General features: G+C 42.0%; 1 protein-coding gene across 4 annotated transcripts in view; it reads right to left on the reverse strand.

Moving 5' to 3' along the window:
* Positions 1–24,431, reverse strand: part of SSH2 (slingshot protein phosphatase 2) — a 301,846-nt gene that overhangs the window by 202,454 nt on the left and 74,961 nt on the right. For 2 of the 4 annotated variants that reach the window (XM_054458181.2, XM_054458183.2), the window contains exon 2: positions 18,343–18,423. The exons of the other annotated variants lie outside the window; for them this stretch is intronic. In XM_054458181.2, the coding sequence (XP_054314156.1) occupies positions 18,343–18,423 (81 nt within the window). The remainder of the gene's footprint in view (positions 1–18,342; positions 18,424–24,431) is intronic. 4 annotated transcript variants of the gene reach the window in all.

Here is a 24,431-nt window from a genome sequence, read left to right on the forward strand (position 1 = left end):
AAAGAATAAATGAGTGAAAGGTAATCATATACATAAGAAATGGGAGCTAAGGTCATGCCCTTAAGGCACAGAGATCAGGCAAGAAAGAGTAAATACGGTCAGTGAAGGAAGTACCCAGGCCAGTTCTGCTCTCCTTTTGGTATTATGCTTGGTACAGCTGCTCCAGTCTGAGACAGTTTAATTAGTTCAAGATAGAGATGTAGAACCAGACTAGTGGAAACCACAAATGGGGAAGGAAATGAAGCAGTAGTGATTTAATACATGACAATGAGAGATGGAGGCTGATCATAAGTCCCGGGCATAACTTTGCATGGTAGAATTTAAATTATTACTACACAGCAACATTACATTTGATTAATGTGCCAGTGGATTTTAATTTTTACTTGTTATATGGAGCTCATAACAGGACGAGCCATAAATTCTGGGTGCCAGAATTGTTTGATACAGTCGTGGCTGCTTTGCAGCTCAACTTTAAGGCATCTAGCAGACCTGGGTGAGGGTCTGCTAGTGTTAAAGAAATTTGAGAAGGAAAAAAGCTGTTACATGTAGAAAGAAACCTCCCCCAAAGGACAATGAACACTTCTGTGGACATAACCTATACGCTACTCAATTCCAAGGCTCTTCACAGTAGCCTGCAGAGATTCAGACTTAAATTGAGGGGGGAAAAGGTAGAAGGATATGTGTGATAAAAACCTCTTTCTCTCCTGTATTAACTTAGGGCAAATACAGTATTTCCTATATTTTCATCTTTAAGATTACAAATAAGAGACGCTAATCTAGAAGTAAGACTCCAAAGAATCCCCGCTTATTTTTAAGTCTAAAGTGAATTTTAAAAATTTTCACTATAAGATACCAATAAAACAACTTTGACACTTCTTGGCATCTCACCACCAGAATGCAACTGTTTATCTTTTTTTTTTTTTTTTTTTAAGACGGAGTCTTGCTCTTGTTGCTCAGGTGCAATGGTACGATTTCGGCTCACTGCAACCTCCGCCTCCTGGGTTCAAGCAATTCTTCTGCTTCAGCCTCCTGAATAGCTGGGATTACAGGCATGCACCACGACGCCCAGCTAAGTTTTTTTTTTTTTATTTGTAGTAGAGACAGGGTTTCACCATGGTGGCAAGGCTGTCTCCAACTCCTGACCTCAGGTGATCTACCAGCCTCGGCCTCCCAAAGTGCTGAGATTACAGGTGTAAGACACTGTGCCCAGCTGCAACCATTTACACTTAAGGCCTCTTTTGTGTGTTTTCATTCTTCTTTTGTTATTTATTTATATATAGTTTTTATGTAGTTGTAATCAGAGCGTATATTTAAGTTTTGCTCATTTTTCAAATTTGGCAAGGAATGGACTATTCTCTTCTTGTGCCGCAACTGTACCTATTATACACATTTTCTCTATTACTGTACTTACCACACTGTATTTCAATCATTTTACTTATAAATCTGTCTTTCTAGGCTTTGGGCATTTGAGGATAAGAGCTATCTCCTTTCTGTTTTTTTTTTTTTGACATGGGGCCTCGCTCTGTTGCCCAGGTGAGGGTGCAGTGGTGCTATCACAGCTCATTGCAGCCTTGAATTCCTGGACTCAAGGGATCCTCCCACCTTAGCCTCCTGAGTAGCTGGAATCACCATACCCAGCTAATTTTTTTAATTTCTGGTAGAGATGGAGTCTCCCTATGCTGCTCAGGCTGATCTTGAGGTCCTGCGCCTAAGTGATCCTCCTGCCTTAGCCTCCCAAAGTGCTGGGATTACAGGCGTAAGCCTGGCCCTGTTTTTCCTTTAAGTAATGTTTGAATAAATGAATGATGGCTATAAAATTTTGTCCTACCCATTTGTTTCAAGAAATTTTAAAATTTATTTCTTAACTGCTTCATTGACCCACTGGTCATTTAGGAGCATACTGTTTAATTTCCATGTGTTTATATAGTTTCCACAGTTCCTCTTGTTACTGATTTCCAGTTTTATTCCATTGCGGTCAGAGAAGATACTTGATTTCAATTTTTCTTTGGTTTTCTAGTTTTTTCTTTCTTTTCTTTTTTTGAGACAGTCTTACCCTGTTGCCCAGGCTGGAGTGCAGTGGCATGATCTCAGCTCACTGCAACCTCCCCCAGGTTCAAGCGATCCTTGTGCCTCAGCCTCCCGAGCAGCTGGGATCACAGGTGTGCACCACCACACCCAGCTAATTTTTGTATTTTTAGCAGAGACAGAGTTTTACCATGTTGGCCAGGCTGGTCTTGAACTCCTGGCCTCAAGTGATCTGCTTGCCTCAGCCTCCCAAAGTGCTAGGATTACAGGTGTAAGCCACAGAGCCCAGCCATTTTTTTTCTTTTATTTTGTTAAGACTAGTTTTGTGGTCTAACATATGGTCTGTTCTTGAGAATGCTCCATATGCTGAGAAAAAATGTGTATTCTGTAGCCATTGGAAGAAATGTTCTGTAAATATCTATTAGTTCCATTTGGTCTATAGTGCAGATTAGGTCTGTTGTTTCTTTGATTTTCTGTCTGGATGATCTTTCCAATATTGAAAATGGAATGATGAAGTATCCAACTATTATTGTATTGGGGTTCATCTCTCTCTTTCACTCTAATAATATTTGCTCTATATATCTGAGTGCTCCAATGTTGGGTGCATATATATTTACAATTGTTATATCCTCTTGCTGAATTAATTCCTTTATCATTATATAATGATCCTCTTTGTCTCTCTTTACAGTTTTTGTCTTGAAATCTGTTTTATCTGATATAAGTATAGCTACTCTTGCTCTTTTTTGGCTTCCATTGGCATGGAATATCTTTTTCCATCCCTTTATCTTTAGTCTATATGTGTCTTTATAGGTGAAGTGTGTTTCTTATAGGCAATAGATCATTAGATCTTGTTTTTTCTCTATTCGTTTGATTGCAGAGTTTAGTCCATTTACATTCAATGTTACTATTGATAAGTAAGGACTTACTGTTGTCATTTTGTTATTTGTTTTCTGTTTGTTTTTTCCTTCCTTCCTTCTTTCCTTCCTTCCTTCCTTCTTTTCTTCCTTCCTCCCTCCCTCTTTCCTTCCTTCCCTCCCTCTCTTTCCCTCCTTCCCTCCCTCCTTCCTTCCCTCCCTTCCTTCCTTCCTCCCTTCCTCCCTTTCTCCTTCCTTCCCTCCCTCCCTTTCTCCTTCCCTCCCTCCCTTTCTCCTACCCTCCCTCCCTCTCTCCCTCCCTTCCTTCCTTCCCTCCTTCCCTCCCTCCTTCCTTCCCTCCCTTCCTTCCTTCCTCCCTTCCTCCCTTTCTCCTTCCTTCCCTCCCTCCCTTTCTCCTTCCCTCCCTCCCTCCCTTTCTCCTACCCTCCCTCCCTCTCTCCCTCCCTTCCTTCCTTCCCTCCCTCCCTGCCTCCTTCCCTCCCTCCCTCCCTGCCTCCTTCCCTTCCTACCCTCCCCTTTTTGAAAGTTATTTTCTTTGATGCTATGTTTTAATGTCTTGCTTTATGTTTTTTGTGTATCTATTGTCGGTTTTTTGATTTGAGGTTTTACCCATGAAGGTTGCAAATAACATCTCGTAACCTGTTATTTTAAACTGATGACAAATTAACTTGATATATTTTTTAAATATCAGAAACACAATAGAAAAATACACAAAAGAAGTTAAACGACTTTCACAGAAGAAAAAGATATACAAATGGCTCCTCAACATTTGAAAAGAAAATTCAATAGTTCTCATATCTAATACATTGTTTTTACCTCTCAAACAGGCAAAGATAAAAATAAGTTTGATATCACATTGAATTGGCAGGTAACAAAGAAATGATGAATGCTTGAAGTGATGGAAACGCCATTTACCCTGGTGTGATTATTACACATTGTATGCCAGTATCAAAATACCTCATTTACCCCATAAATATATATACCTACTATGTATACATAAATATTAAAAATTTAAAATTATAGAACACATTATGTATTATAGAAAATAGCTCTTTGTCATGTGTTGAAAGTCTTTTTCCCAACCTGTGGTTTTGACTTTGTTTATAAGATCTTTTAATGTAGATTTTTTGACTTTATGTACTTGAATTTAGCAGTGTTTTCTTTTATTGTTTCTGGGTTTTGTGCCATAAAAAGATCCTCCCTACTCTAAGATTATAAAAAAATTCTCCTACATGATCTTCCTTGTGGTGTCAAATTTTTTACACTTAATTCTCAGATCCATCTATATTTTGTCACAGAGTGAGGTAGAGAGGCAACTTAATTTTTTTCCATTCATTTAATATTAATTATACAATTTCTCATGGAACTATATAGTTTTAATTAAGTTTTTCACTTTAATGGCTTCACCATATTACCATAGTTTACTTAACCATTCCCTCCTCTCATTACTAATATATTCATTAAAATTTTAGTACATATCCTTTTAAAAAAATATAATTTCCTCAGAGGAAATATTCAAGAGTTAGATTTCTGGGTCAAAGCATTTGATCATTATTATAACTCTTGACTAAAATGTCAGATTACCAGGATCAAATCAATTTATAATCTTTACAACCAATCATCAAGTAAGATGCATATATGAATATGGTATATGAAACCTTTCCAAACAGAAATTCCCACTAGGCATTATTCAAATCTAAGCAGGTTTATAATCCAGAATCAGAAAAACTGCATCACACTTCTATAGAATCTGACTAGCCTAAGAATTGCTGTTATTTTTTTGGGGCAAAAAGAATAAGTGAACAGATTCTTTTGGAGCAAAGGGCATTTCAGAAGAACTCTGTTGGAAAACCCTAAAAAACAACAACAACAACAACAACAACAAAACTTAGCCAAAACGGCATTGCACTGGACTCAGAAGAAGACCATGGCATTCAAATTCAAGGTTGTATTTCATTGTTCATCTTGGTCCTTTCCCTTTCCAAGAGCACTTTCCCTTTCACCCACATTCTTTCCAGATACCTTAAGGTTCTAACCATCATCTAACACTTCGTAGTCAGCTTCCTCCATGAGCAGTCTTCTGCTCAGCTCCTGGAGCAGGCCCTGCAAATTAAGTTCAAGTAAGACCAGGAAATAAGATGTTGATCCAAAGTGGAATTTCCAGCCCCAGCTCATGCATGATAGGAGGGCACTTCCTCATGCAAATGCACCTAGTGCAGCTACAGCAGATTTTCAGCTTCTTTGGAGCTGTGTCTCTCTCTATAATTTATTGAAATTCATATACTGTTTATAGCCCTTTCTCCTCTTTCCCTTGTCCCTGCTGCCTCCTGGGCTCTCCTTAAAGAAACATTTTACCCTATCTCTACTAAAAATACAAAAAAATTAGCTAGGCGTGGTGGTGGGCGCCTGTAGCCGCAGCTACTCGGGAGGCTGGGGCAGGAGAATGGCGTGAACCCGGGAGGCGGGGCCTGCAGTGAGCTGAGATCGCGCCACTGCACTCCAGCCTGGGCGACAGAGCAAGACTTCGTCTCAAAAAAAAAAAAAAAAAAAAAAGGAAGCATTTTAGGAGACAGGTTTCTTTTGAAAGAATTATTATTATTAATAATTTATTATTTATAAATTTTATAATGCCTCTTCTGAAAATCTGGTACAGTGTCATGATATGAATGCTTACATGACCAGAGATGTGAGTCACAACCCTGGGGTGGATTCCAAGTACATATCTGACAGGCAAAATGGCATGGTGAGTATAGCCTTGGAAATCAATCAGACTTGAACTTCATCACTTAATAGATATGTGATCCTAAGCAAATCCCTTAAATATATCCCTTAAATATATCACCATGTTAGAGAGGCCCTTCTTGAACATCCTTTATCTAAATGATAAATCTTATCGTCGTTTTTCCATTTGAATTTTTCATAACATTATCATATTCTGTAATTGAATATTTATGTTTTTTATTGTGTCTTCCCTGATGGACTGTAAATTCCATAAGGGCAGAGTTTGCTTTGTTCATCACTGGATACCCATTGCCTAGTGTAGTGCCTGCCACAGAGTAGATTTAAATAACTGTGGAATAAATAAGCTCAGTTTTCTCAAAACTCAGAAAACAAGAATATCTCTTCTAGAACAGGGATAAATACTACTGACATCAGAAATGTAATGTGAAATAATGTACATACTAACATTTGTTTTTACTAACCAGGCACATGGTAGTGCTCAAGAAATGTTAGCCATCTTTTCAGTTATTTGTAGTTTTTACAGCAAGTCATGGCCTTTGTAACTCTACTTTTCTAATTATAAAGTGAGAGGAAAAATTACTACCCCTTTTCTACTGCCAAAGCACACTGTTGAGATTACAGAAAATATACAAAAGGCATTAGGAGTGACTCAGCAGACAGGATCCACTGAGATTAAGAATTTGTTAAATTTACAACTCTCATGACATTTGTCTTAATCGGGGTCATCCATTGCTCTCTCCAAGGTTAACACTTCCTGCCTAATAGCTTTCAAATTACAGCTTCATCAAGACTTTACATTCAGCACTAAGAAAATAGACATCTTAGGCTGGGCGTGGTGGCTCATGCCTATAATCTCAGCACTTTGGGAGGCCGAGGAGGGCGGATCACCTGAGGTCAGGAGTTCGAGACCAGCCTGGCCAACATAGTGAAAACCCTTCTCTACTAAAAATACAAAAATTAGCCAGGTGTGGTGGCAAGCACCTGTAGTCCCAGCTACTTGGGAGGCTGAGGCAGGAGAATCACTTGAACCTGGGAGGCAGAGGTTGCAGTGAGCCGAGATCATGCCACTGCACTCCAGCCTAGGTGACACAACACAGTGAGACTCTTTCAAACAAAAAAAAAAAAAAAAAAGAAAGAAAGAAAATAGACATCTTAGATAGCAAACTAGGGTTGAGAAAGATTGTGCTTGAGTACAATAGTGGCAGCACTCTAGAAATTCACGGAAAGAATGGAAAAAATTAATCTGGCTATAACACACCCCAGTAATATCCAATTTCCAGTGATAGATACCATTTTACTGGTGGCAGCAGTGGGCTATCCATTGTAGCTGCCAGCTGTAGTGGAGAGGCATGGGTGGTGGCGGCAGGAGCAGCTATGGGAGCAGCAGTGGTGGCGGTGGGACCCCTGTAGCCCATGTCCCCGAGGCAGCCAACTGCACCACCCCCACCCTCGCACGACTGGACAGGACCCACTCTCCCAGGCCCAGAGCCTCTGCTGTGGCCTCAATCTTGCTCCCTGTCACATCCCAGGAGCCTGTGAGAACCCAGCCAAAGGCACAGCCAAGACTTGTAGGGCTGGTCCCAGGAGCATCAGGTTTGTTTGCACAGGGTTGGCTGAGGCCACTGTGCCACCTGCATCTTGCCCACTGCCACTGTGAGGGAAACGCAAAGAGGAGGCATGGCCAGGGCTGCACACTCCATGAAGCTGTGGGGAGCTGGGGAAAAGCAGAAGCCGTGCCCCTTGCAAGCTGGCAGGGTGGGAGCTCCCCAGGCACAACTGCAGCTGCACAAGCTGTGGCTGCAACCTGGGCAGCCCTGTGCTCTTGGGAGCCTGGAGCAGGCAGGAGCCCTGCCCTCCCAGGCACAGCTGCAGCTGCCCAAACCTCGGCTGCAGACCCAGGCATCTCTATACTTTTGAGGGCCCAGGAAGGCCCCTCCTTCCCCAGCAGGCTTAGAAGTGTCTACTCTCACTGTCTGGCTTCTCCTGGCTGTTGGTGCCCACTCTGATCATGGAGCAAAGCTGAGGCTGAGCCTGGGCACTGGTGCAACCAGGCCAGGTGTGTGCATGCTCGAGGCAGCACTGACATGCCAGCCCCCTGGCACCCTGATCCCCTCCAGACACTGGGTTTGGGAACTGACAAGCATGAGACGGAGGCTGAGGGGGCAGGCCAAGGGCAGCTTGGTGTTGGCCTGCAGGTGCCCCTTGGCATGAACAGCCTGGGCACCATGAATGGAAGCAGGAAGCAGGCAGGCTCCTAGGCAGACGGTGGTCAGTCCCTGGTGAAGTCCCACCTGCAAGCCATGAAGGACCTGAAGCATGGAGGCCAGGCTGCTGGTCCCGCAGACTGCAGTGGGAATTTGTAGTGCTTTTTCTGGGCTGCCCATGTCCACTCATGAACTAATTGGCATGCACTTCCTTCCCTCTGAGGCCCATGAAAAGCCCCAGACTCAGCCAGACCAGAAGAGAGGACGGGACGATCTGCCTGCAGAGAGGAGCTACCCTCTCTGTTGGAGCTGAACACTCATCGGGATGACCTGCCTAGCAGAGAGGGGCCACCCTCTCTGCTGAGAGCTGAACGACACCCTGGCTATGGAGAGGAGCTACCCACTGTGGGTCTCCTCTGAGCTGTTCTATCGCTCAATAAAGCGTCTCTTCACCTTGCACACCCTCCACTTGTCTGCATACCTCATTCTTCCTGGACACAGGACAAGAATTCGGGACCTGCCGAATGGCGGGGCTAAAAGAGCTGTAACACAAACAGGGCTGAAACATGCCCCTTGCTCACCGTGTTGCAGGCAACAACAAGGAAAGAAGACAATAAGGAGAGAAGAGCTGCGGCCCTTTGGGGAACCCAGACCTAGGAGCTCAATGAGCCAGGGTTGTGACACCCTCTTTAGGGATCTGTGGTTCCTGGCATCTCTAAGCTTCCGGGAGCCATCACGTTCCCCAGTGTCAGCCGTGGAAGCTGGCTGCTTATGGTATGCCAGGCCTCCATCACCATGGCAACAGGGGCTGATGTCATACCAAGCCAAAAGATCAGGCTCTGCCTCTCCCATTGCAGCCAGCGTGCCTGGCTGGGCACAGTGGCTGGACCCTTGCTTACACACCCCTCACCATTCCATGCCTGGCTCGCCCTTGGCAGGTATGGGATCCAAGCCGGTAGCATGTAACCTGCCAGGCCGAGTGGGTGGAATGCGCCCAACAGGCCAGAGCAAAAGTTGGGCAAAGGCGCCATTGGCCACAGAGGTTTCTAGCTGGCAAAGCAACACCCCAAGGATCCTGTAACATTACCTCCTGAAATAGGAAACTTGATTATTAAGCTAACTCTTCCTTCCCTGTACTTCCAATAACAATGTATCTTTACGATATTCCAAATTCAGTCTTCAGATGCCCCCAAATCTGTAATCTTATAATTCCCCACTAGGGAATTTCTGAGAATTGTGATTTTCAACACTGGCACACAATCACCTATGGACCTTTGTGAAGAAGAAATATGTCAGGTCTCATTTAAGACCTACTGAACAAGAAACTTCCTAAAGTGAGACTTAAGTTTCTATACTTTTAAAATAAACTCTACAGATTATTCTTGTATAAAACTAGAGTTGAGAATCACTACTGCATTTGACCCTGACCTCCTAGCACCAGAATAACAACATTACATTCAAGGGCAAAGGCAATCCAGCATAAGTTAAAGAGCTCAGGCTGGGAGTGTCAGGCAGACTTGGCTGTCACTACCAGCATGGTCACATACCTTAAGCGAGCCTGGTTCCTCACCTTTAAACAGGGACTACTAAAAGTATTTGCCTCAAAGACTTGGATTCAACACTAAACTGTATAAAAAGCATTTAGCACAATGGGTGTCACATGGTAAGTACTCATAGTAAGGGGTCCTTCCCCTCACCCCACCCTTTCCAAAGGGTAAATTTTTCCCAAGCTATAATCTTAAAAATCTGAGAAAACCTCAACTCCTCCTGTTTTCCTTGCTCTCCCAAACCAAAATAAGAGGAAAATATACCTGAGCAGGACCTGCCTCAGATTATGGAAGCAAGATAACTCAACTAGTTGGAGCTTTTATTTGGTTAATTTTGCAAATTTGGCCGAGGCTCCTTGTTTCTGCCTACAAATTGTTTCACTGCCACTTTCTGCATTCTTTGAAACATGCCAGATGTTTCAAAAATACAACTCTGGTAAAAAGAGGGATCAGGAGCCTAGACCAACACAAATCCAGCATAGGAGAGCATGGTGTGTCTGAAGTATCATTTTAGATTCCTTTAGCCAAGGCATCAACTATGTGCAATTTACAATTAAATCACTGTGCTAAGAGCTATTGATAATATAAAGATGTATAAGAGAATATTTTTGACCTTTCAATAGCCATTCATGTACTTAAATAATATATTTTAGAAGTTGTCACAAGTTAGCCAAGCCACAAGCCAAATTAGGGATGGTGAAGAAAATGGAAGATGGTCAGGATGCCCACTTTTTCTTCTTCTTTTTCTCCAGAGCTGAAGTATGAACTTCATTATGTCTGCAGACAACAGTGGCACTGCCTTGACTCTGTTGAAGAGCTGGTGACATGAGGGAATCCTGCATCTGCTCTGCTCTCTACTTGGCACAGATAATGCGCCAGGCCCTCTAAGCACTTTACATAAGTTATCTCATTTAATTCTAACAACTCCATGGGATAGGTACTATTATTATTCCCATTTTATAGATAGGGGAAATGAGGCTTAGAGTGAAGTCACACAGTCAGTAAGTGGTGAAGCTGGGCTCTGACCCAGGTTGTCTGAACCTTGAACTTGAGCTCTTTAACTACTACATGATGCTGAGCCCTCTCTCTGATTCTGAAAGTCTGAGAGAGCCCTCTAAAGAGTATATAGCCTGATAGCCACATCAAAATCACATGGTCAAGAAGTCGGGAAAGTGGTTATTCCTGGTGTATGATGGCTGGGAGGGTGAGTCAGTAGTGACTGAAAGTAGCAAGGAGGGATTGGCAAAAGGGGGAAATAGTACTGGGGAGTTGTAATATTCCATTTCCTGATCTAGGTACAGGTTACATACTTTGTGATTGACCTGTGTTTGTGAAAACATCAGTTTGTGAAAATTCATTGTTATACATAAAAGCACAAGATAAGTACACTTTTCTGTATGTATATTTTACTTCAGTAAAAGTATAATACACAAAGTATAAAGTGATCTTTAATTATTTTTTCTTTACTCTAGCTCCCTAGCAATGTTGACACAGGAAGAGTAAGTCTTTATACCCTTTATACCTTATGGAAAAGACACGGAAAACTTTACCCTTCACTGATTTAAGTTTATACTAGATTTGGATTATCTCATTTCAGTATCTTGCTTTTAACAGAAGACTAGCCAAGGAATTTCACTGAATAGAAAGAACGTAAGTTAATTGTGTTGTACCTGAGTAATCAAATGCATACAGCCAACTCTTAAAAAACTGTAGTCTATCTCACATTTTATCCTGCTGCTCAAGGAACAGATGTTACAATGTTACAAATGTTGCAGATTAGATTTCTAATATGGAGGTGCAAAAATTAGCATAGCTAGAGTTAAACCAGTGTTCTTTTTCTGTTTTTTCTTTTCTTGAGACAGGGTCTCATTCTGTCACCCAGGCTGGAGTGCAGTGGCATAATCCTGGCTCACTACAGCCTCAACCTTCTGGGCTCAAGTGATTGTCCCATCTCTGCTTCCCGAGTAGCTGGGACTATGGGAGTGCACCACCCTCTTGGCTAATTTTTTTTTTTTTTTTTTTTTTATAGAGACGGAGTTTTGCTTCGTTGCCCAGGCTGGTCTTGAATTCCTGAGCTTAAGCGATCCTCCCACCTCAGCCTCCCAAAGTGCTGGGATTACAGGTGTGCACCACTGTCCCCAGCCCAAATCAGTGTTCTTAACCCTTGATTCACATTAGAATAATCCTGGAAGCATTTAAAAAATACCAATACCTGGGCCCTACTCACAGAGATCCTGATTTAACTGGATGGGGGTGAGACCCTGTTATTAATTGAAAAGATCATCAGAGCCAGGCACGGTGGCTCATGCCTGTAATCCCAGCACTCTGGGAGGCCGAGGCAGGTGGATCACCCGAGGTCAGGAGTTCAAGACCAGTCTGGCTAACACGACGAAACCCTGTCTCTACTAAAAATACAAAAATTAGCCGACTGTCATGGCAGGCACCTATAATCCCAGATACTCGGGAGGCTGAGGCAGGAGAATCTCTTGAACCTGGGAGGCAGAGGTTGCAGTGAGCCGAGATCATGCCACTGCACTCCAGCCTGGGCGACACAGCAAGACTCAGTGTCAAAAAAAAAAAAAAAAAATCATCAGGTGATTCTAATGGGCAGCCACAATGAGAACCACTGAATTAAATAAGGCTAATTTCAAAAATAGCCTTTGTACCCAAGATTACTACAAATCTTATTTCTCCTCAAATGTCACTCGAGCATAAGATTTTTAAAAGAAAATTATTTCTCATAATAATTATTCTGGGATAAAATCATTGAGCTATGCTTTCTTACATCTTATCCTGGAACAAAATAAGTTTAACCTCACATTCCTATTAGTGTAAATTTGCATCAGACCCCTTCCAAAGTAAAAAATAAGGATATTGTTCATGGTAAAACTATGTTTGCCACTAGCAACACTTTTTTATCTTTTGTCTGACGACGGGCCCTAACAATCTCTCTACAATGCAGCAGAGGTGATGCAGAAACAATTCAAGTAATCCTAAACTGCTGTGGGGCAGCTGTTTGCTATTGGCCAACTGGTCATTTGAAACTCATAATAAAACATCTTCTTAGCACCAAATTTCCCTTTTTTTCCCCTCTTTTTCTATTTGTGTATGTTGGCTACTGAAAGGTGTTCTGCAAATGAGTCTGAAAAAATAAACAGAAAATACACATGGTACAGATAGCAGAAACGAAGAGAGTAAATACAAATTATCAGGAATGACAGGACGTGCTTGCTGTAGGCTTAAACACCATCCCCACCTTCCAGCTAACCAGTTTGTTGTTGTATCTGGATGTTCATCCACTACTATCTTGTTTGTGCTTATAATCTCTAGAGATTTACAAAAGTAGATTTAATTACTATAGCAGGCTGGGCGCGGTGGCTCACACTTGTAATTCCAAAACTTTGGGAGGCCGAGGTGGGCAGATCACTTGAGGTCAGGAGTTCGAGACCAACCTGGCCAATATGGTGAAAGCCCATCTCCACTAAAAATAAAAAATAATTGTTAAAAATAAAAAAAATTAGCCAGGCATGGGTGGCGCACGCCTGTAGTCCCCGCTACTTGAGAGATTGAGGCATGAGAATCACTTGAATCCAGGAGGTAGAGGCTGCAGTGAACTGAGATCGTGCCACTGCACTCCAGCCTGGGTGACAGAGGGAGACTCAGTCTCAAGAAAAAAAAAAAAAATTACTATAGCAGTTTTCCTGGAAAACTAAGTGTAGTTTTCCTTTCTGAGCTAACCATTCATTGTTTTGATCATTCCAATACACTACATTCCAAAACTTAAAACATACAAGAACAGGATATCTCAGAAGAACCCTGAGAATTGAAGTCCTTTCTATCTTCAATCTATAAGGACTGGCTACTCCACATCAGGCCTTGAATTAGGGTTTACCCTAATGTTGATAACTTTTAAAAATTCTTAAATCCTTCATCTTGAACTTACTATTAGGCTAAATCTTCTATCTCTCTCAGGCCATTTTTCCACTCCCCAAATGACTCCATGTTAAAAATCCCATAGAAGCTGATTATCAACAAGGATATTATATTCTGAGACACTGTCCTTCCCTAGAAGAGAATGCAGATCTATAGTCTAAAAATGTAAAAATATTCTAAACCAAATAATTCTTACATTTTAGACTTTCTTTGCATCTGCCTTTTCCACATTTGATTCTAGGGAGTGGCTTTTTCTTTTCTTTAATAACACAAAAGGCTAACATCTCTTCCTTTCACTGGGCTATTCAAACATAAAAGCTTTTTTTTGATTGCACAGAGTGTAATATTATATCCTTCAAGAATATAATAAACCAAGCAAAGGAATGAAACAGACCATAAAAATAGTATGACTATTCTATACATGAGCTTCTGCCTGTTTGGTTGGGTAGGGGTTGGGGTGAGAAGACCAGGGAAATGAGATAAATAAGTTTTGTTTTTAGGAAATAAACTAATATAACAAATTATTTTCCTGACCACCAGGCTGGGGAAGAAATAGCCCTACAATGGTAAATGAATCCAGTTGTTCCTAGGTGACCACCCATAAGCACAATAATTGGAATCCCAGCTCATCCAGAGCTTCTTCCTCCTTTTAGGTAGGATAGCAGTGGGTACAGGGGAGGGAAATGAAGAGAAGCCTCAGGAGTCTCAGTGCCTGTTGCAGTCACTAGCATCCCAACATGCTCTAGTCACTGCCTACATTCCTTCTTATCTGAAGCCAAGGTGAAACTCCTGCAGCTAAAGCCAGTATCTTCTTTCTCTGTGACCTCTTCCAGTCACACTGTCACCTTTCTCTGGGGGCAGACAGATCCTCTCCCCACTATGGAGACCTCTAACAAACCTGTGCACAGTAGAGGGAGCAAGTAGCTGCTTCTATTATCTGGTTTCCTGGAGACTGAGTGGGATCAGAAAAGGGGCAGGGGCCTCTCTGCACTCCTGCCTTCTCTTCCAGGAAAGCCCCAAGAGATCTAAGGCAGCCAGCCCTCCAGCCAAATTGGCCTCCAGCCAAATTTGTTTCCACTTATCCAGATTTCTTCTCTTCTTCCCACATACTGCATGTAATGATTTTCTCCTCTCCTTTTCAGGGCTTTCCACGAATAGCCATAAAACTAATTTGTGAAGTGTAGACTATACTTTCTCTAAGGGCCCCTACTCCCCCCGGGCCCAGTGATTTGCACATGAGTCAATCAATACTTGGTGAATGAATGCAGAAGCAAATGAATGAATAAAACTAACCAAAGTCCATACCTCTGTTATCCCAAAATTGAAGAGAAAGTTCTTCGATGATTGACTTTATCTTCTACTCTTCTTCTTTACATCAGTATTTCTACTTCAAATAGTTATCAAGATCCCATACCACTTCCTTTGCAGAAAACTAAGTAATGGAGATTTCAATCATTTTGCTCTGCAAATAACTGCCCCCCACCCCACCCCCAAGGTTAAGGCTTCAAATTACGAAGAAGCTCTTCAATTCCATTTGACATGGGGGTGGGAACAGGGAAGTGAGAAAAGGGGGAAAAAAAAAAGTGTGGGAAATATTCCCTGAACAAACTAAACAGGAGGAGGATCTAACACCTTTAAAAAGCCAGACAAGTACATGAAACAACTTTTGCCTCTTGAGGAAAAGACGACAACAAATCTGACTTAAATGAATGAAAGGCTTGGCAATAAAATAAAGCAACCCAGAGTAATCTGTAAATACATATACCCAACTAATTGTTTCTTTATGTTTTTTGGAGACAGAGTCTGACTCTGTTGTCCAGGCTGGAGTGCAATGGCGTATCCTCCCACCTTAGCCTCCCAAGTAGCTAGGACTACAAGTATGTGCCACCATGCCCGGCTAATTGTTTTATTTTTTGTAGAGACAGGGTCTTGCTGTATTTCCCAGGCTGCTCTTGAACTCCTGGGCTCAAGTGATCCTTTTGCCTTGGCCTCCCAAAGTGTTGGGATTACAGGCATGAGCCACCGTGCCTGGCCTCAACTAATTGTTTCTAAGGGAGAAAAACCATTAAAACTAAAGTTACCTTTTCCCCATGCATCCAACTTCATGAAAATATTCTTCCTGTAGATTCCCATGCGCTAGTCTCTGAGACAAAATCAGTCGAAACAATATGCCAGTATAATAAGTCCAGAGGACTCCACTGCAAACTGAACAAAATAATTTTTTTTTTTTGAGATGGAGTCTTGCTCTATTGCCCAGGCTGGAGTGCAGTGGTGCAATCTTGGCTCACTGCAACCTCCACCTTCTGGGTTCAAGCATTTCTCCTGCCTTGGCCTCCCAAGTAGCTGGGACTACAGGCATGCACCACCACGCCCGGCTTTTGTATTTTTAGTAGAGACGGGGTTTCACCATGTTGGCCAGGCTTTCTCAAACTCCTGACCTCAAGTGATCTGCACACCTCAGCCTCCCAAAGAGCTGGGATTACAGGCATGACCCACCGTGCCCAGCCTGAACAAAATAAATCTTATAGGATACCATATAAGGAGACTGGTACATATTCCATTAAGGAGGTTGCCCACTGGTGATGAGCTCATGATGGCTATCAGTTGAGATTTGATGTCAGCACTGCTCCTGCTTATCACACAACACTGGACAAAGATTCTAACCTTTCACCCTCAGTTTGTCATCTGCAAAATACTGATAATAAGTGTTCACATGGATTCATCAGTTAACGTTTGCAAGCACTAGGAAAATGAGCACCACTCCAGCTATTAATGAATCACAATAACTTAACTCATGCCATTCCAGATTCATCAACACTGAATGAAGTGCAGTTGCGTAAATAAATAGGTGAATGACGTCCTGAAATGGTAACTGCATTCACTGTGACATGAAGATGAGGAAGCCAGCCTAAGTGCAGGTAGTAATATGGTGATATACTTCAGACACATCTTACTTCAAGAGATAGTTTCCATTAGTGAAACTTCAACAATATTGATGGAGTGCTACTATGAGCAATAAATATCCTGATACAGACAGAATTCATTTTTTATGGTCAAGGTTTGTAGAACCTAGTTTTAGTGACAGCTACCTGTTGGAAGAGATGAAGTCAAGTAAAATTATAGAAAACAATCAAATCTGTAAAAAAAAATACAGTTTTGAAATGTGTTATAATTCGGTTTATATAAACTCTACTTTTTTAAATTTGTGAAGTAGGATTCATTCTATACCAAGACACAGAAAAAAAATGTCCAAGTGGGAAAAAGGTTTGCTATGTTTCTAAACTTCAGTTTGATACAAGGCCATCTTGAACCTCTCATAAAATAGGGGGGAAAAATTCCAAGAGCAGCCCAGTCTCCTATGGGTATAACAGTCCAAAAATATGCTTGAATAAAGTCTTTCCTCACAGTGCCATCCCTACTCTGCACAAGCTTCGCAGTAAAGGGCAGTACACCTTAAAAAAAATCAGATTGTCACCAAGTCTTCAACTTAGAGCCAGTGAGAAGCAAATAGATAAAAATGTCAGGCATCTGGGCTGAAAGGAGAAGCAGAGGGCAAAGACCAGGGCCTCTCACAAAGAGCTGGTCCTCTCTATTTCTAATTTTCATTAATACAACTGGGATGGTGTCTGCATTTTTGTAGCCGACCCCCTCAGGTTTTTTTTTGGGGGGGGGCGCTCAATAGAAGACAGTTATCTAAATGATAGTTGGAGAGCTCATTAATTTTCCTGACCCACAACTCTTCCCTTCACTTCCCTCCAAAATACTTCCAACATCCCTTTAAGGTAGAACAATGTGTATGAACTAATGAGGCAAGAGTCCAGCAGGACTTGTTTTCTGGACACAACACTGCTGAACAAAGTAGGATCTGTTCCAGATGGGATAAGGTGAAGAAACTTGCCAAAACCAGCAGATTGTGACAAGGGCAATCCCTGGCTGCCCTCATTGCTCATTAGCATGGACACTCCCACCAGCATCATGACAGTTTACAAATGCCATGGCAATGACCCAGAAGTTACTGCCCCTTTCCTAGAAAGTTCTAAATAACCCACCCCTCAATTTGCATTAACCTGCCCCTTAATTTACATGTAACTGAAAGTGGGTATAAGCAAGTATATATACAGTTGCCAAGAGCCCACACGTTGCAGACTCTGGGTACACTACCTATGAGTTAGTGCTGTTCCACAAGGAGCAGTACTGTTCAATAAAAGATTGCTGTCTAACACCACTGGTTTGCCCTTGATTTCTTCCCTGGTGAAACTAAGAACCCTTCTGGGCTAAGCCCCAATTTGGGGGATTACCTGTCCTGCATCACTACTAGGCCATTCAATGCTCAGGGGGAAGTTCACTTATATCTCAGGATATATTGAGAATTTCCACTGCTCATTGCAACACACAAAAATAAGTTAATTTAAGTTGTTCTCTAACTTCAGCCTGACTGTGGGTAAGTAAGCTGGAGGTCAGATGGGATAAGTAAAATTTATAACATCCTTTATAGTTAGATAAAGTTCTACATTTAAGATGATCAGGTTGGGTTTCCAGTCCAGTGATTATAACACTATTTGGCTTAACATTATCAATAGCTAAGACATGTGAGGCCTATGTATGTGAGGAATAAAGGCCCTATGGCAGCACCAATACCAAGCAGTTGTCACAGGGAAAAAAATAATACTATTGACCATTAAAAAAATGTGTACATGAGGGGAAAAAAATCCCACAAAAACAGTCACATTCTTTATTGAAGGAGACTCACTCAAGGTTCCAAGATGCCACATTTTTTCTACTTCAATAAATAAGTTTTGAGTGGTCATTGCCATGGCATTATGCATATAAATGTACCATACTGTTTATATATACACTCATTCTAAGCCACCTATTTGCCTTCCCAGACTATTTGGCTGAATGGGGTCAAATAAATAAAATAATAGGCACTATATCAGTTGCATTTAATAGCCAAATTTACCCAAGAAGATTTTACTTGAATCATCAAAGTCTGTATAAAAACATATACCTACGTACATTGGAATCACTAAAGATTTCTGATTCTTCACATTCACAGCAAAGTAATGCTGCTGATTCACTGTCTTCCAAATGAGAGCTCTGTAATACAAACAAGATCATTTCAGAGATCCAAACGAATGGGCTCATAAGCACAAGGGGAAAAGCAAGCCGAAATCACTGAGTCAGTGGTGTTAGCTCACAGGTGAGAAGCTGCAATTCTGATTAGTGATGGCTATTTTGAGAGAATACCGCCAACAAGGTGACTGGTTAGTTGATTGAGGAATGCTTGATCAACTGAAGCATTTCCTATGGTTTCCCGATTTGGGGAAAGCGCCAGCACATCTTTTTCTGTAAAGTTGGTGCTGCTAGCCGGGCACAGTGGCTCACGCCTGTAATCCCAGCACTTTGGGAGGCCGAGGCGGGAGGATCATAAGTTCAGGAGATTGAGACTATCCCGGCTAACATGGTGAAACCTGGTTTGTACTAAAAATACAAAAAATTAGCCGGGTGTGGTGGCCGGCGCCTGTAGTCCCAGCTACTCGGCAGGCTGAGGCAGGAGAATGGCGTGAACCTGGGAGGCTGAGCTTGCAGTAAGCCGAGATCGCGCCACTGCACTCCAGCCTGGGCGACAGAGCGAGACTCCGTCTCAAAAAAAAAAAAAAAAAAAAAAAAAGATGGTGCTGCTAATCCTTTATAGTATGTATTCTGAACTCTTCTCAGACTGGGGATAGATTTGTGTTCACTTATCTTCACATCCAAAGATACACATTTGATGTATTTGTTTAGAGATAGGCTATAGAATATAGCATAGGGCCTGATTAGGGGATCTAACTCTTAGCCTAGCCTCATTAGCTCTCTGCTGCCAAGTGTTCATATGAGCCAAAAGACAGGCCGGGCACAGTGGCTCATGCCTGTTAATCCCAGCACTTTGGGAGGCTGAGGCAGGCAGATCACCTGAGGTTAGGAGTTTGAGACCAGCCTGGCCAACTTAGTGAAACCCTGTCTGTACTACAAAAAAAAAATATATATATATATACACATATATATACATATACATATATATGTATATTATATATGTATTATGTGTGTGTGTGTGTATATATATATATATGTATTAGCCGGGCATGGCAGTGTGCACCCGTAATCCCAGCTACTGGGGAGGCTGAGGCAGGAGAATCGCATGAACCCAGGGGGCGGAGGTTTCAGTGAGCTGAGATCACACCATTGCACTCCAGCCTGGGTGACAGTGCAAGACTCCGTCTCAAAAAAAAAAAAAAAAAAAAAAGAGCCAGGAGACATGCCCTACCCAAGTCCCCCAACAGGTGCCAGAAAACAATTCAAAACCTTTTCTTCTGTTCTCTAATCTCTTTCTAAAAACCTGTCTAGAAGACAGACAAGGAAAATAAGACAAAGGAGTGAAATAATTAGCTGGTAACATAGGAGTATTTTTCCCTATGACTAACAACTCAAAAAAGGGAACAGAAAAGGCTCCAACTCTGACTCATTAGATTCTATTCAAATGTTTGCTGTTTAGCTAACAGCAGCTGGAAACTGAGTTATCCCTACGTGGATCATCGATGCATAAGCTTACGTCATTAAAACTTCTCACTACCAGTAGCTGAAACTTATAACTACTTTATAGCTATCCTAGTTGATTCCTACTTTAATTTTTCACAGGTAGGGCTGTTTCATCTGAAGTATACCCTCAGAGATAAGAGTTTTAGAGTGCAAATAAACTTAAAGAAAGTAAAGCTCAGAGTTACTCTTTCTGATAACAGCCTTGCTCCTGGTTTACTTCCTTCTCATTTTTTTTCTACTCTGACCCTTTGTCTACTTTTAGTTTTCTGTCTTAAAACCAAGTCTCATCTGGCATTGTCCCTCTCTCTTCCTCTTCTAGAAAATAATCAGAAATAACCAAATATTTAAAATCATTGTTGGCTGGGTGTGGTGGCTCACGCCTATAATCCCAGCACTTTTGGAGGCCGAGGCGGGTGGATCACGAGGTCAGGAGATCAAGATCATCCTGACTAACACGGTGAAACCCCGTCTCTACTAAAAATACAAAAAATTAGCCGGGTGTGGTGGCGGGAGCCTGCAGTCCCAGCTACTCGGGAGGCTGAGGCAGGAGAATGGTGTGAACCTGAGAGGTGGAGGTTGCAGTGAGCCGAGATTGCGCCACTGCACTCCAGCCTGGGCTACAGAGTGAAACTCAATCTCAAAAAACAAACAAACAAACAAAAATCATTGTTAAAAATCCTACAAATGTAAAGTCTTTTTAATTCTTGTTCTCTTATATTTTGGAGGGGGGAAAATAGGAACATTTACTCTCCATCTAGCTTAAAAAATATATAAAATATTTGAAGACTTCTGGAACTCGTACTAGGAAGGCTAAAGGCTTAATAATAAATATTTGAAAGAATTAAAATGGTAGAGATCAGAGCTGCTTTCAATCTTCCCAAGCGCTCATACTACAACAGATACTAATATAGATAATACTAAGCACATCAAAAGTGGCTTGTCATTGTCACAGTATAAAAACTAGAGAGAGGCCAGGCATGGTGGCTCACGCCTGTAATCCCAACACTTTGGGAGGTGGGTGGATCACCTGAGGTCAGGAGTTCAAGACCAGCCTGGCCAATGTGGTCAAATCCCGTCTCTACTAAAAATACAAAAAATTAGCTGGGTATGGTGGCAGGCGCCTGTAATCCCAGCTACTCTGGAGGTTGAGGCAGGAGAATCGCTTGAACCCAGGTGGTGGAGGCTACCGTGAGCCAAGGTCATGGCCATAGCACTCCAGCCTGGGCAATAAGAGCAAAACTCCATCTCGAAAAAAATTAATAATAATAATAATAATAATAATAATAATAATAAAAACTGGAGAGAGCTTGAGCCCAGGAGTTGGAAACCTGCCTGGGCAACATAGTAAGACCCCATCTTCATGACACAAAAAATAATAATAATAATCAGCCAAGTATGGTGGCACACCTCTGTAGGCCTGGCTAGTTGGGAGGCCGAGGTGGGAGGATCACTTGAGTTTAGGAGTTCAAGGCTTCAAGTGAGCCATAATTGTGCCGCTGCCATCTGGCCTGGGCAACAGAGCTAGATCCTGTCTCCAAAAACAAAACAAAACAAACCTGAAGAGAGAAAAGTACAAATTAAACCAAATTACACTAGTTAAGATGTTGCAGCTTTCATTCTTATAAATATTTCAGATGTCCACACTAGCTCTTTCAAAATGACCTTTCAGCCGGGCACGGTGGCTCATGCCTGTAATCCCAGCACTTTGGGAGGCCGAGGCGGGTAGACCACCTGAGGTCAGGAGTTCGAGACCAGCCTGCCCAACATGGTGAAAACCCATCTCTACTAAAAATACAAAAATTAGCCAGGTGTGGTGGCGCTCAATTGTAATCCCAGCTACTGGGGAGGCTGAGACAGAAGAATCACTTGAACCCGGGAGGTGAAGGTTGCAGTGAGCCAAGATCACGCTACCAGAATGGGTGACAGAGCGACACTCTGTCTCAAAGAAAAAAAAAATGACCTTTCAAGAAAGAGGTCCTGTAACTCCACTTGCATTCCTAAAGTTATTTTAAGACTTTATATATATATTCATCAACTGAAACAATTCATTAAGATACAAGGTATCCATTAAAATGGGCTGATGGCATTACAACATAGTTGGTTCATGGAACAAGTGTTTACTTGCAACCAACATATTTAGTTCTAAATTAAATTGTGAGAAACCTAAAGGAAGACAAAGGACAAAGGTCAAGTTCATTTCCCTACCTTCTGAGACCTGGTAATTTTTTTTTTTTTTTTGAGACGGAGTCCTGCTCTGTCACCCAGGCTGGAGTACAGTGGCGCAATCTCGGCTCTCTGCAACCTCCGCCTCCTGGGTTCAAGCGATTCTCCTGCCTCAGCCTCCCGAGTAGCTGGGACTACAGGCGCGTGCCACCACGCCGGCTAATTTTTTGCATTTTTAGTAGAGATGGGGTTTCATCATGTTAGCCAGGATGGTCTCTATCTCCTCACCTCGTGATCCACCCACCTCGGCCTCCCAAAGTGCTGGGATTACAGGCGTGAGCCACCATGCCCAGCCAAGACCTGGTAATTCTAATTCCTGAATTGTTTCCGGGTTCTGCAGAGTGAACAGTGTTTCTCATGAGTATATGGCTTATTCCAAGATTGCAAGGTCGAATTAATATTTAGGACCTCTACTAAACTACACAATTATTTAAATAGATGCTAAAAAGCTTTGACAAAATAGTCATTTCTGGTTTCAAACATTTTTAGTAAGCTAGGAATACAAAATGCAGCCTTAATTCACTGCAGAGATTTTTTTTTTTTTTCCAGAGTCTCACTCTCTGTTGCCCAGGCTGGAGTGCAGTGGCGCGATCTCTGCTCACTGCAGCCTCCGCCTCCCGGGTTCAAGTGATTCTCCTGCCTCAGCCTCCCGAGTAGCTGGGACTACAGGTGCGCACCACAATGACGGGCTAATTTTTGTATTTTTAGTAGAAACAGGGTTTCACCATGTTGATAAGGATGGTCTCTATCTCCCGACCTTGTGATCCGCCCACCTCGGCCTCCCAAAGTGCTCGGATTACAGGCATGAGCCACCGTGCCTGGCCTAGGTGGGCTTAATTATACATAGCACCTCTCAGTGGTAGGCCTTTACCTCAACCTCATTGCCTGAATTTCATATTGTAAATTCCCTCAATGTTTCTTCTAGCATGAAGATAGTGATCTTTCCCAGTTTGTAGTGCAGACACCAATTCTCTTTTCTTTATTTTCTTCTTTCGCATGTCCCTTTGGCAGGAATTTTGAGGAGGGCAAAGTCAAACTCATATTCTTGCATTGGATGTATCAAGCCCAAATCTTAACTAAACTGAGTTCATATCCTGGTTCTGCCACTTACTAGCAGTGTGATTTTGAGCACATTCCTTAATTTCTTTGAGCTCAATTTCCTCATCCATAAAAATGGGCACAACAATAACATCTATCTATTAGGGTTGTTGGAAAGATTGTATGAGAGACAACATAAGAAAAGCATTTAGAGACTTAGAGCCAGGTGTGGTAACATGTGCCTGTAGTTCTAGATACTCAGCCGCTCTAGAGGCTGATGTGGGAGGACTTGAGCCTGGGAGTTCAAGTCCAGCCTGCACAACATAGCAAGACACCTGTCTCTACCAAAAAAAAAGTAATTAAAAAAAACACTTAGAATAACTTAGCTTCTGATGTTGCCACTATTACTGTTGCTTCTAATAATAATAATAATAAATACTACTATAATAATATTAATCTCCTTCCTAGATGTAAAAGGCTTATATATTTGGGTTAAAATTTTCTTTCAAAGAAACTTTTGTCTTCAAGGGAAATTTTGCTTATATCAAGTCTTAAGTGTTTTTCATTCTTAAAGACAAAATCATATTCCCTACATAACCTGGAAGCAATTGAGCTCACAATGAGTCATTCATTGCCATTTATTGTACCCCTACTGTGTATTAAGCACTTTTCTGGGTGCTGAATTATTAGTAGCTAAGGTAAAACACCAAACAAAAAGGGAAAGGTAACTGAGCAGGTTACAAAAACAGTTTTTTGCTTTTTATGGGGATGCAAAAACTACAAAGATAGGATATGACTTGGGGAAACATGTCCCTTTAGCTAAGTATTGTGTGGAGAAAAACACGGGTTAAGATTGGTGGTAAGAAAAACATCTGCACCATAACAAGAAGTTTCAATCCAGAACAGCTTCTAAGGAACAATTATAGTAATAAAATGTTGCAAATTTTTATATGGACTGTATGATGCAAGAACTCATGTACTAAGAAGGAGGTTTTCAAGAGTGTTAAAATCTAACTTGTGCAGTTACCCAACAATTTACAAGCAGAAGTCTTAAGAAATAATCCCACAAGAGGCCAGGCATGGTGGCTCACACCTGTAATCCCAGCACTTTGGGAGGCCGAGGCGGGTGGATCACCTGAGGTCAGGAGTTCAAGACCAGCCTAGCCAACATGGTGAAACCCCGTCTCCACTAAAAATACAAAATTAGCTGGGTGTGGTGGCAGATGCCCGTAATCCCAGCTACTCGGGAGGCTGAGGCAGGGGAATCA

The sequence above is a fragment of the Pongo pygmaeus genome, chromosome 19, assembly GCF_028885625.2.
Source record: "Pongo pygmaeus isolate AG05252 chromosome 19, NHGRI_mPonPyg2-v2.0_pri, whole genome shotgun sequence".
Taxonomy (NCBI): domain Eukaryota; kingdom Metazoa; phylum Chordata; class Mammalia; order Primates; family Hominidae; genus Pongo; species Pongo pygmaeus.